The sequence below is a fragment of the Schistocerca gregaria genome, chromosome 1 (assembly GCF_023897955.1).
Source record: "Schistocerca gregaria isolate iqSchGreg1 chromosome 1, iqSchGreg1.2, whole genome shotgun sequence".
In the NCBI taxonomy this organism is placed as follows: domain Eukaryota; kingdom Metazoa; phylum Arthropoda; class Insecta; order Orthoptera; family Acrididae; genus Schistocerca; species Schistocerca gregaria.
The window spans coordinates 588,828,540-588,842,837 of NC_064920.1; the positions used below are offsets into that span (position 1 = coordinate 588,828,540).

The following is a 14,298-nucleotide window of genomic DNA, read 5'->3' on the forward strand; positions in this document are numbered from 1 at the left end:
CTACTTTAAGTGTCTCATTTCCTAATCTAATTCCCTCAGCATCACCCAATTTAATTTGACTACATTCCATTATCCTCGTTTTGCTTTTGTTAATTTTCATCTTATATCCTCCTTTCAAGACACTGTCCATTCCATTCAACTGCTCTTCTAAGTCCTTTGCCGTCTCTGACAGAATTATAATGTCATCGGCGAACCTCAAAGTTTTTACTTCGTCTCCATTAATTTTAATACCTACTCCAAATTTTTCTTTTGTTTCCTTTACTGCTTGCTCAATATACAGATTGAATAACATTCGGGAGAGGCTACAACCCTGTCTCACTCCTTTCCCAACCACTGCTTCCCTTTCATGCCCCTCGACTCTTATTACTGCCATCTGGTTTCTGTACAAATTATAAATAGCCTTTCGCTCCCTGTATTTTACCCCTGCCACCTTTAGAATTTGAAAAAGAGTATTCCAGTCAACATTGTCAAAAGCTTTCTCTAAGTCTACAAATGCTAGAAACGTAGGTTTGCCTTTTCTTAATCTTTCTTCTAAGATAAGTCGTAAGGTCAGTATTGCCTCACGTGTTCCAACATTTCGACGGAATCCAAACTGATCCTCCCCGAGGTCTGCATCTACCAGTTTTTCCATTCGTCTGTAAAGAATTCGCGTTAGTATTTTGCAGCCGTGGCTTATTAAACTGATAGTTCGGTAATTTTCACATCTGTCAGCACCTGCTTTCTTTGGGATTGGAATTATTATATTCTTCTTGAAGTCTGAGGGTATTTCGCCTGTCTCATACATCTTGCTCACCAGCTGGTAGAGTTTTGTCATGACTGGCTTTCCCAAGGCCGTCAGTAGTTCTAATGGAATGTTGTCTACTCCGAGGGCCTTGTTTCGACTCAGGTCTTTCAGTGCTCTGTCAAACTCTTCACGCAGTATCGTATCTCCCATTTCGTCTTCATCTACATTCTCTTCTATTTCCATAATATTGTCCTCAAGTACATCGCCCTTGTATAAACCTTCTATATACTCCTTCCACCTTTCTGCCTTCCCTTCTTTGCTTAGAACTGGGCTGCCATCTGAGCTCTTGATATTCATACATGTGGTTCTCTTCTCTCCAAAGGTCTCTTTAATTTTCCTGTAGGCAGTATCTATCTTACCCCTAGTGAGATAAGCTTCTACATCGTTACATTTGTCCTCTAGCCATCCCTGTTTAGCCATTTTGCACTTCCTGTCGATCTCATTTTTGAGACGTTTGTATTCCTTTTTGCCTGCTTCATTTACTGCATTTTTATATTTTCTCCTTTCATCAATTAAATTCAATATTTCTTCTGTTACCCAAGGATTTCTAGCAGCCCTCGTCTTTGTACCTACTCGATCCTCTGCTGCCTTCACTACTTCATCTCTCAAAGCTACCCATTCTTTTTCTACTGTATTTCTTTCCCCCATTCCTGTCAATTGTTCCCTTACGCTCTCCCTGAAACTCTGTACAACCTCTGGTTTAGTCAGTTTATCCAGGTCCCATCTCCTTAATTTCCCACATTTTTGCAGTTTCTTCAGTTTTAATCTACAGGTCATAACCAATAGATTGTGGTCAGAGTCCACATCTGCCCCTGGAAATGTCTTACAACTTAAAACCTGGTTCCTAAATCTCTGTCTTACCATTATATAATCTATCTGATACCTTTTAGTGTCTCCAGGGTTCTTCCACGTATACAACCTTCTTTCATGATTCTTAAACCAAGTGTTAGCTATGATTAAGTTGTGCTCTGTGCAAAATTCTACTAGGCGGCTTCCTCTTTAACTTTAACTTAATAAAATAATCACAAAAATTAATCTGAAGATGAAGAATTGAGAACACGCTTCCTGGGTACTGCATACTGTATAACATTCACAAGGGGTTAGTAAAAACTAACAGAATGATCTCCAAATTTAATAGTTCTTAGTGAGAGTCACTTGATGGTGTGATAGCACTAAATAGAATAGCCGCATTCTAAAAACAGCATCCTTAGTGCTGACTCCCCCAAAAATAAATACTCCTTACACAACCAGGCGAGTATGGGATACAGAACACACACCAACTTCTTGTGGAGTATTCACCAGCACAAACATCACTCTTGCGGACACAAAGATTGAAACTTTGTTAGCAGGTCATCAATCATGTGGGCAGAGGGAATGTCTTTCAGCACGAAGCACTATTTTACATATCGATAGGTGGCATGGTGCAGTGCAGGTAAGTGTCAATACTTTGTATCTGACATGCTTGTCACAAAGTGCATTGCCATGTAGTGTGTTCGTCACGGCATATCCTTAAGCCTGAAATCTGATAATGTCACTATGAAGGAAAGACCCAAACAGAGAATGAGGTTACACCGGTTGAAGCCTACCTGTGCCTGGAGCAAGGGTATATGTCCCAGTATGCAGTGACCCTAGTAGACAGATGTCCGGTCGGACAGCAGAATCGAGAGCTGTTGGCAGAAATAGCCACACAAGGACGAAACTTGTTGCATTAGCAGACAGCCATAGAGAGCTAGGCATATACAGAATGGGGCCAGACTGCTAAGGCCGATATGTGGTGAAGGACCATCACACACACTCTGAAATACTGAATGTGGCAGCGATACAATACAGGGAGAGAAATTTTATCTACACCTAGTGTAGAAACCAGATTCCAGTTACAAGACACAAAGGACATGAAAGGGAATCATTAACTGAGAAGGAAAGGGTGATAAGTTTGGAGTCCATCCCTAATGTTATTCAATCTGTACATTGAGCAATATGTTAGTGAAAATAAGAAAAATTTTGGAAAGCAAATTAAAATTCAGAGAGAAGAAATAAAAACTTGAAGGTCTGCTATTGGCATTGTAATTCTGTCAGAGGCAGCAAGAGACTTGGAACAGCAGCTAAAGAATACAAATAGTGTTTTGAAAAAAAAAAGGGGTATATGATGAATATCAACAAAAGCAAAACAATAGTCAAAGATTGTTGTCAATTTAAGTCAGGTGATGCTGAGGGAATTAGATTAATAAATGAGACACAAAAAGTAGTAGATGAGCTATTTGGCCAGCAAAATAGCTGATGATTGCCATTGTTGATATAATTTAAAATGCAGAGTGACAGTAGCAAGAAAAGTTTTTCTAAGAAAGAGATATCTGTTAACATTGACTATAAATTTAAATGTAGAAAATTTTTTCTAAAGGTATTTGTCTCAAGTATAAGCCATGTACAGAAGTGAAACATGGGACGATAAACAGTCCACACAAAGAGAAAGCGGAAGCTTTTGAAATGTGGTGCTACAAAAGAATGCTCAAGATCAGACGGGCAGATCAAGTAACTAACGAGGAAGTACTGAACCAAATTGAGGAGAAAAGAAATTTACAGCACAACCCAATTTAAAGAAGTGAGGCCTGACATAATTACCTATTTTGTATGGAGGGAAGTGTGGAGGGCAAGAACTTGTAGAGGGAGACCAAGGCTCAAATATAGTAAGTACATTTAAATGGATTTATGTTGCAGCAGTTAGTAGGTATGCAGAGATGAATAAATGTTCACAGAACAAACTAGTGTAGAAAGCCACATTAAACAAGTGTTCAGGCGGAAGTTCACAAAAACAACAAGGTATTAACGTCAGTAAATTTTACTAGCTACATATAGATAAAAGCAAGTAAAAGTGAACAATTTTCTCAAAAGGAACACATATGATAGCAAAAAATTAACACATTGATGCAAAAGAATAATGAATTTTGATATTCAGTACTCCAGTATGAAAAGCATTAATATGTCTTAACAACCCCAAAGACCTTATACCTCATTGTTCATCTTTCCTTTCTTGCTTAATGACAAGAAAATTGAGCAAACCTTCAACACTGTTTACCTACAGCATAAATAATGTCTCTTAGTTGTGTGGCAATTTTACACACAAAAATGACGAAAATTTTTGGTCTTTTATTAGTCACATTCTGGGCACAGTGGAGGGAGAGACCGCAGCGAATCAGTTCACACTTAAGTACTCCTAAGCAGTTAGGTATCAAAATTCTCATAAATATGAAGAATTAGACAATGTTGCAGTTTGTCCAAGTATGGAAGCTTATGACAGAGGTGGCTGAATGTGTTAACACATTGAAAACTAAGTGTTATTCTAAATAACAGTTGCACAACATTGTACTAGTATGAAACATCACCTAAGTCAGCGGATGTAAAACACTGTCGTTAACATATAATGCAAATAAATGCAATGGTATAACATAGTGGGTGACAATTATTGAACTACATTGAAAAAAAAGTTACAAACTACAGCATGTACAAACATCACTACCGATATTCAGATTTAGGTTATGACGTGTTCAATATGTCACAGACGAATAGCAAAATTCTGCATGACCCACTGAAGTGTCGGTACATCGATGCTGTCAATGACCTCCTGAATGACTATTTTCAGCTCAGCAATGGTTTTGGCATTATTAATATAGCCCAACAAAAAGGAGTCGCATTTGTTCAAATCTGGAGAACATGGCAGTCAATCAAGGCCCATGCCAGTGGCCTCTGGGTACCTCAGAACCAGACTGCAGTCCCCAAAGTGCTCCTCCAGGACATCAAACACTCTCCTGCTTTGATGGGGTCGAGCTCCATCTTGCACGACCACATCTTGTTGAAATCAGGGTCACTTTGGATAATGGGGATGAAATCATCTTCCAAAACTTTCATGTACCATTTGGTAGCCATCAAGGAATATTGCATTGATCATTCCGTGACTGGACATTGCACACCAAACAGTGACAATTTGAGGGTGAAAAGACTTCTCCATCACAAAATGCGCATTCTCATTCCCCCAAATGTAGCAATTTTGCTTACTGATGACCCCACCCCATTCAAATGAAAATGGGCTTCTCCACTAAACCAAATCATATTCACAACAAAGTCCTGTTCATCAATTCTGTGGACAATGGCATTGGCAAAACACAGCTGCTGTTCCATGCCCCTGGGGCTTAATGGCTGACAGGTTTAAATTTTGGATGGGAAGAGATGCAGATCTTCAGCAACAATTTGTCACAGCGTTTGTTGAATAGTTGGTTTAAAAGGGGAGCAAAGGGACCAAACTGCGAGGTCATTGGTCCCTTGTTCCTAGTAGAACAATCACCCAAAGGAAAGAAGAAAACAAAGAAGACATATGGCACAATAACAGGAGAAAGGAAGAACCAGAAGAATGACAACAAACACTACAATGTACAAAACAGGGGAAGAAAACCACAGACACACACAAGAAACAGGGAGAAGAGATTAAAAACAAGAAAGCAGATTACCATGGCTGGTTGTCCATGAGAATGAAAAAGGAGAAGCCAGTCACTTTGCAACACATCAAAACCTTCACCCTAAAAGCCCTAGGGTGGAGGACACATACAGAGAAAGGACATGTGCTAAGGCTCAGATAAAATGATAAAACCCACCCTCATGAATAAAACATAAAACTATAGCTCCTGTTGAGACACTGTCGCCCAACACCAAAGGTACTGGGAAAGTTAAAAGTCCGCCGCAGAGCATTTGGGAGCCACAGCAACACTGAGGTGGGTCCTCAAGATGGAGGAGGTAATGTGTGAGCCACGTATGGCCAATGCGGAGCCGACAAAGGACAACTGATTCCCTGCGAGAAGCCTGCAGGGAAGACTTCCACACATTCACAGTCTCCTTAATGACATGCAGTTTGTTGTGCATACTGTTATGCCACTCCATCTCCCAAAGCCAAAAAACATTGAGGTGCACTACAGAACGCAGGCCAGTTTCAGAGATGCCCATCTCCAGGAGTGGTTTCTGGATAGCCTGTTTGGCCAGCCTGTCAGCAAGTTCATTTCCTGGGATTTCGACTTGTCCTGGAGTCCACACAAACACCAGTAAACGACTGGACCGTTCCAGGACAGAGATGGACTCCTGGATGTTCGCTACCAAAGGATGGCTAGGATAGCACTGGCTGACAACTTGTAAGCTGTTCAGGAAGTCAGAACAGAGAAGAAACGACTCACCAGAACAGGAACAGATGTACTGAAGTGCGCAAGATATGGCCACAGGCTCTGCTGTGAATACACTGCACCCAGCGGGCAAGGATTGATGTTCGATATGACCTCTGTGGACATAGGCGAAGCCAACATTACCATCAGCCATCGATCTGTCGGTGTAAACAACTTCAGAGCACCAGAACATGTCAAGAATCGAGAGGAAGTGACAGTGGAGAGACACCTATGGGTGGCACCAACTTGGATGGATGGATGGATGACGATTAGTGTTTTAGGGCGCACAACAACGAGGTTATCAGAGCCCGGCCAACTTGGACATGGAAGGTACAAAACAACAAGATGTTTTGGATAAAAATCGAGAGTGGGCCCCGGAGGCCTCACTCATACAATGTGGCAAGGATATGAACCCAACCACCGACACCCCACACATTCCAGCAGCTTACAGAGAACGTAGGTGAGGCTGATGGACTGATAGCTATCCACATCAAGCGGATTTTTAGCAGGTTTTAGCATCGGAATGATGGTGCTCTCCCGCCATTGTGACTTCAAGATGCCATTACACCAGATCCGATCGAAGATGATGAGATATCACTTGTAGTCAGACAAGAGATGTTAAATCATCTGACTGTGGATCTGATCCGGCCCAGGAGCTGTGTCAGAGCTATTTTCAAGGGTGCTGAGGAGCTCCCACTCTGTAAATGGGGCGTTAGAGGGTTCACTGTGGCATGTAGTGAACGAGAGGACTTTCCGTTCCATCTGGGGAGGCTGGGGAGTAGTTCTCTGACGCAGAAGCTCAAGGATAGTGCTCGGCAATCGCGTTTGCGTCGGTAGACAGCACACCATCGATGTTAACACCTGGTAAACTGTTGGGGTCCGGTACCCAAAAAGTTGACTGATCTCCGTCCAGACTTGAGAAGGTGACGTATGGCACCCAATGGTCGAAACGTCCCTCTCCCAACACTCATTTCCATAGTTTTATAAGCAGGCGAACATGGGCATGGAGCCGCTTAAAGACTATTAGGTGCTCTAGGGAAAGGTGCCACTTATGTCGCTGCAGTGCTCACCGACATTCTTTAACTGCCTCGGCGACTTCTGGCGACCACCAAGTTACTGTCTTTCGCCGGGGGCAACCTAGAGAACGAGGGATCGCATTTTCCACTGCAGAAATTATCGTTGTAGTGACCTGCTCAATCACAACATCAATGGCATCACATGGAGGAGATTCAATGGTGACAGCAGAGGCAAAGGCCACAAACTCTGCCTTGTTTAAAGCCCATATGGGTAGGCATCCGTGTGCATGATGCCAGGAGAGTGACAGGAAGATGGGGAAGTGGTCACTACCACACAAGTCATCACGTGCTCCCCAGTGGATAGATAGGAGAAGTCCTGGGCTGCAAATTGATAAATCAATGGCCGAGTAACTACCATCAGCCACTCTGAAGTGTGTGGCGGCCCTAGTATTTAACAGGCAGAGGTCGAGTTGGGACAGTAAATTTTCAACATCTCTGCCATGGCCAGTAAGCGTGGTGCTACCCCATAAGGGGTTATGGGCATTACAATCACCCAAAAGTAGGAAAGGTTGAGGGAGTTGATCGATCAGTACATCCAATATGTTCAGGGGCACCGCACCATCTGGGAGGAGATATACGTTTTAGACAGTTATTTCCTGTGTCGTCATACCCTGACAGCCACAGCTTCAAGACGAGACTGAAGGGGCACAGGTTCACTACATACAGAGTTCAGGACATAAACGCAAATGCCACCTGACACACTATTATATGCGCTACGGTTCTTGTAATATCCCCTGCAGCCACGAAGGGCAAGGGTCCAATTGCCGCGAACCAGGTTTCCTGGAGGGCAACACAGAAAGCACTTGTAAAGCTTAACAGTTGCTGTACCTCAGTCAGGTAGTGGAAAAAACCTCCGCAATTTCACTGGAGGATGACGTGATCTTGAGACTGGGAAGGCACGAAACACTCAATGACGCAGTCTACGCCTTAGGGTCACCTGTTGCCACTAATTTCCTGAACAGGCTATATCCATTGTGTCTGAGGGTCTGGCGAGATCTAGGCCCTCAGCGGATGCCAGAATCTTCACCTCATCCTCAAATGCACAGCTTGTAGGCAGTGGTGGTGTGGGTGCCACCACAATTCCCTTGGCCTTGGGAGTCTTCTTTCTGGATATCTCTTGCTGATCCTTGGGTTTCTCTGCCTGCGAGGGCTTCACTGATTCAGTCTCTGGGACTGAGAATGATCGTGAAGGCCAACAATCAGCTGCTTTTGGGCACTTCAGCCACTGGCAAGTGTCATCTTTCACACTAGCAGAAACCTGGGAAGGGAGTGACCCAAGGGACCCCTTGCCAGCGAGAGGAGCCGAAGAAGACTTATGCTTCTCTGGCTGAGAAAGAGCGACTGGTGTCCCCGATGGTTGGGGGGACAGTGCTCCCGAGGGAGGTGGTGCAGGAGCAACAGGGAGGGAAGTGACCCCACCATCAAGGGGGCAGGTGTTGTCTTCCGGCTCTGAGAGCCAACTGGAACTCATGGAACTGATGGGGCTACAACCGCTCTCGTGGCGGCGGCATAAGGTCTTGTATTCCATGATTTTCCTTTCTTACTGTAAAATCCTGCAGTCTCGTCAGTAAGGGAAATGATGCTCTCCACAGTTGACACAGATGGGAGGCGGCGCACATGGAGTATTGGGATGGGATGGACATCCACGATCTCGACATGTGATGCTGGAAGTACAGCGGGGAGACATATGGCCAAACTTCCAGCACTTAAAGTACCGCATCGGAGGGAGGGATATAGGGATTGACGTCACAACGGTAGACCATGACCATGACCTTCTCGGGTAATGTGTCACCCTCGAAGACCAAGATGAAGGCACCGGCGGCAACCTGATTATCCTTCATCCCTGATGGACGCGCCGGACAAAATGAATGCCTCGTCGCTCTAAGCTGGTGCGCAGTTCGTCATCAGACTGCAAAAGATGGCCCCTGTGGAATATAATACCCTGGACCATATTTAAGATCTTATTAGGCGTGAAGGTAACAGAAAAATCCCCCAGCTTGTCACAAGCGAGTAACGCCCATGACTGGGCAGAGGATGACATTTTTATCAAGACAGATCCGGACCACATTTTGGACAAGCCCTCCACCTTCCCAAACTTGTCCTCTAAATGCTCTTCAAAAAAGTGAGGCTTCATTGAGACAAAGGTGTTCCCATCAGCTCTCGTAGGTATGAGGTATCGGGACAAATAAGGTTCACTTGCATCCTTAGCCTGGTGTTCCTCTGATGGTGTGGCCAGGGAGGGGGACTTTTTGTACCATACTTCCTTGCACTGTACTGAGACAGAGCGTTTAGAGACTGCTGGCGTTTGATCACTATCAAGTGATGGCGTGGTACGCTTCATCATGCGTCATCCGCCCTTAAGCCACCGTTCTGCATGGGTGCCACCCAACCGCAGCAAAGGCCACCTGGCAGGATGGCCATTGCCAGGAGCCCCACTGGCCCAGGGTGACAGCCATCTATTCCTTGGCATACTTGGGGAGTCAACAGCGCAGGCATCAGCAGAGTGATACCTGTGTAATCAGGGGGCTACAACCAACAGGATACTTGGCGGCCCCACCATAACAGATTGGCTACTGTGCTGGATATGAGATGGAAAGAATTCCAAGGTCATCATCGGCACAGAAAACAAACATTGCATAGTGGGTGAAGGAAAACACACCCAGGACGGTGTGGACACGATGCACCACATAAGGCGCCCTTCCCCAATTGGCTCGCTCTTCGGGAAAATTATGAAAAATGGAGTTAAAATCCTACAGGGAACCGTCACATAAGGTCCGAAAGGTGTGAGACTCCTTCTAGTCGCATCTTACAACAGGTGGGAATACCTCAGGCCTACTCTATCCTTGGGCCCCTGGGGGTTTGTCACAGTGTCTCCCGATTGAGTCTCACCTGTTTTACAGCTCATCTTATCCATTTCCCAGGGCTCGTTTGAAACACAGCACCTATCTTCTCAATATTTTCAAGCATTTTCACATTTTTTTGGATGACTCAGATTGGCAAAACTGTTATCACAAAGACTACCCATTCTCTCCAACTTGCGAGTCAAATTCTTGATTGTTAGCACACTTGGATCGTCTGTCTTGAACTCTGTCATGAACTTTATTTGAGCTGCAGTTGGGCTGTTACTGCTTGCATAGTAGGCCTTCACAACCACTATATACTCTCAGGCACACTGTACCGTGACATTTTCACATGTAAATGGTCGACAACAACAAGGCGCATGAGTGCATGTGCATGTGCATACTAATTCGCATCATGCCCTGTGTCCAACCGTGCAGTTTGAACATCCTAACACAAACCATTCGAAAGTTGTTATGATTTTATTTCATATAGTTCAATAATTGTCAGCCTCTAATATTCCTCCACAATTTTCCTTCATAATGATATGTATACAAAATCTCCATGATCTATAGCACCTTACAACAATAAACACAAAAGGTGTTCCCAAACTTAATTTACACTGCATTCCATAACATCTAATCCCCAACTCTTACCTAGGATCATCATAAAACATTTGCTGAGTTGCCTGACCATGGTGAACATCCCAATCAACTATAACAATACGTGATATATCACAATTATTCAAGGCATGTTCTGCTGCCAACGCTACATTGTTAAAGAAGCAGTAACCACAGTATTCACTTTTCATGGCATGATGACCAGGTGGCCTGCAACGAAAAACACCAATGAAAACATGTGCCACACTCTTAAAATGTAATAACAGTAATTCCTACAATTTCAACTCTTCTCAAAAGACTATAATAGAAACACATAGGCATTCACAACCAAGACCACAATCCTCATCATCATGTAGCATTAAGTTTGCATCATCACCCACGACATATAAATATCATGCACATGAATTTCAGTCAAGTGATGATCTTACCAGTCCTTAAATTGACACTGTACATGCAATAATTTATCACTTTAAGACAACCCTAATACAACAAACAAGAATTTATTTTGCCTTCAAACCCACTGACACTGACAAAAGCCAAATACTTGTAATTACTCACATCTTGATTGTTTTGCTTAACATGGCAACACCATGAAGGTGGCAGTAACAAATGTCAAATTACCATTAGCAATTTCAGTGGAACTGCATAAAGTAGGCAGGAGCAATACCATCTATATTACGTATATAAGAAATTATTTTGCAGCAGAATGTCGATTGTCATGAAGAGATCATGTTACACCTTGGGTAAGAAGGCAATTGTCCAAATTCGACAGTGACAGGATTGTGGCATTTAGAGGTTGCAATTAATCATTCCTCAATATTGCTGCTCACACTGGGCTCCCATTATTTTGACAGGCATATATAGTATAGATGGGTTCAGGATTGTGATACTTAGCACCATGCAGCATCTCAACAGTCCCCTGTGACTAGTGTCAAAAAAGAAAGACACATTGTTTGTGTGGCCATGCAAAATTGTACAGCCACACCATGAACCTTGCATCAGGAAATGGGATCCTGCTGCTAGAAAAATATCCACACAGACAATGCAGTACCATGAACTGTCAGTACGTTGATCATTATTGTAGCATCCTTCGACAAGGAAGCAGATAGATACATGCCAACAGTGGAGAAGAACCCGACAACACTGGACACAGGAGTGGCAATGTGTTGTCTTTTCACCTGAGTCCAGGCACTGCACACAGTTTCACAATGTGTGTGTGTGTGTGTGTGTGTGTGTGTGTGTGTGTGTGTGTAGGCTCCAAGGAGAATGACCATTGTCATAATACATTCCTCTTTACCATATAGGCCTAGCATTTGGTTTGATCGTGTAAGGCACCACTGGATACACATCATCATCATCATCATCATCATCATCATCATCTCTGGTTGTCATAATAACTTGGACAACAACCATACCATATTTTACTGCAAACTTTTTCTCAAAAATTTTTCTGGAGACGGAGGGAATTATCCAAGTAGTTGAGTGGTGCTTTTTAAGAATTCAGAAAGACAGCAAAATAATGTACTAGGTACGTAAAAGTTATATTGACGGTATTTGTGAAAAAAGTGGTATCTGCTATTACTCATTTTCAATTAACACAAAAGAACTGGATTCATACCACAGTTTCATTATGCCTGCAATGAAGAGCAGCAATGTAGTGTTCTCTCTCTCTCTCTCTCTCTCTCTCTCTCTCTCTCTCTCTCTCTCTCAGCATCATCTTCATCACTGTCATCACTATTTACAGGCTCAGGTAACACAACATCATCATCATCATCATCATCATCATCATCATCATCTCCATTTTCACTATTCCACAACATGTCATCTTTAAATCCATCAATGGCACAAGAACTGTGCATGGATCCACTGGCACGTCGTCTATATTGATGGTTTCCTTATCTTGCCTCCTGGAGTCATCTGGTGAGATCTCACCGCCATCCTTTCTGAATACAGGTGTCTAAGATGTTCTTTGAAAGGTCTGTTGATGCTGACATCTAAATATTGAAGAATGGAGGTTAAACCTCCAGGGATGGTGACAGGATGGGACTTCATACATTTCAATTTGTACTTTACAGTTCCCATAAGGTCATCCCAGAAACTGTCTAGGTCAAGAAAGAACTTCTTTTGTAATAATGTCCCTGGTCATCCTCCTTCCCATCAAATCTCCTGTAATTCAGTCCTTTTCCTGAACTCATAAGTAAATTCCATGGGGATATTGGTAATATCTTACTTTTAAAGATGGCATACAGTGGAAGTTTATTGCCGTCTGCTGTAGTGCACATCATTGTGCCTCTAAGTTTCTCCACTCCAGCCATCTTAAGTAGTACACTTTTCGAGCCAGATGGAGCAACGGTGGTGTTATGCGACATGTCAAAAACATTGGCGTCTGGTCAGTGTTACCAACCTGGAAGAGCAAATAGTCACATTGCTAATGCACTTATATTACCTAACAATGGAACTCAAATGCCTTATCTATGTTGTCTCACTGTAAACGCTGGTACGAAGACGGTCTCCTTCGTAGACTGAGATTATGCCATCTCATAAAACAAATTACCCAACCAATTCTTGCTATAAAATCCTTTCTGTCAATGTTGAGCATGGCAGGTATCTCACAATCTTTGTTCTGACTCATTTTGTAAAAGACAGCACAACCACTGCTCCGAAGTTAATTGACATATGCAATTACACCATTAACAATTTTGGGATATTTCCCTGTTTTAGGCCCCTAGAATAATTTGGAGCTAGCCTTTGAGCCATGAGTTTATCTTTTTATCTCCGCCATAACTGTATTGAATGAGGATCAATGGAGAAATGTCTTCCTGCAGCTTTCACTCGGTTTTATCAGTGTAAGATAAAACATTCCATTTAAATTTTGCTGCGTAGTCTGAATATTTCAATATTATAATGACTTATAACAAACTGACCTAGAACTACATCTGCAATTTCACTTATTTACAGTGACAATGGAAATATTTTTATGTCAAGTACCACTGTGTCCACTGTTGTTCATTGTCAGGTCATTTGAAGGCCACTCCATTAAGAATGAACCAGGAGAGGGAACTGTGTGTGATATTAATAAAATAACTTTTAATGATGAAAAATATTTGAGGGGAATATGCAAGCGGAAGCTTATGCCATAAAATACAGTATGTCTTTGATGTTTTGAGGCCAGTCTTTGAGGTCTCCGTGACAACATCTTTCAGCAAGATAATGCAATATCACATGTTGCCCATGCTATACAGACCTAACTCAATATGGAGGGTGTTTGACTGTTGCCCCGGTCAGCACATTCTCCAGACCTCTCACTCACTGAAAACATATGGTAACGTGTTTGCTGAGACAGTTAAACTCTGGCACAGAATTGGAATAATGATGTAACTGCATTTGTCAAAAATGTTCAAATGTATGTGAAATCTTATGGGACTTAACTGCTTAGGTCATCAGTTCCTAAGCTTACACACTACTTAACCTAAATTATCCTAAGGACAAACACACACACCTATGCCCGAGGGAGGACTCTAACCTCCACCGGGACCAGCCGCACAGTAAATGACTGCAGCGCCTTAGACCGCTCGGCTAATCCCGCACGGCAACTGTATCTGACATCCACACTCAGTTCGTGCAAACACTCAACCAGGTTAGAGCCATTATTGCTGCCACAGCTATCAACACTGTGCACCAATTTCTGCACTCTGAATATTTCCAAATCACCAACTTACATATTCTTCCTGCTAACAGTATACACGTAGGAAGTAAAATTTGTTATTTGCTAACCTTCCTGA

At 42.9% G+C, this 14,298-nt stretch overlaps 1 protein-coding gene across 11 annotated transcripts in view; it reads right to left on the reverse strand.

The window, feature by feature from the left end:
- Positions 1 to 14,298, reverse strand: part of LOC126357309 (histone deacetylase 6) — a 318,706-nt gene that overhangs the window by 206,047 nt on the left and 98,361 nt on the right. For all 11 annotated transcript variants that reach the window (XM_050007447.1, XM_050007450.1, XM_050007449.1 and 8 more), the window contains one exon: positions 10,553 to 10,726. In XM_050007447.1, coding sequence (XP_049863404.1) covers positions 10,553 to 10,726 — 174 coding nt within the window. The remainder of the gene's footprint in view (positions 1 to 10,552; positions 10,727 to 14,298) is intronic.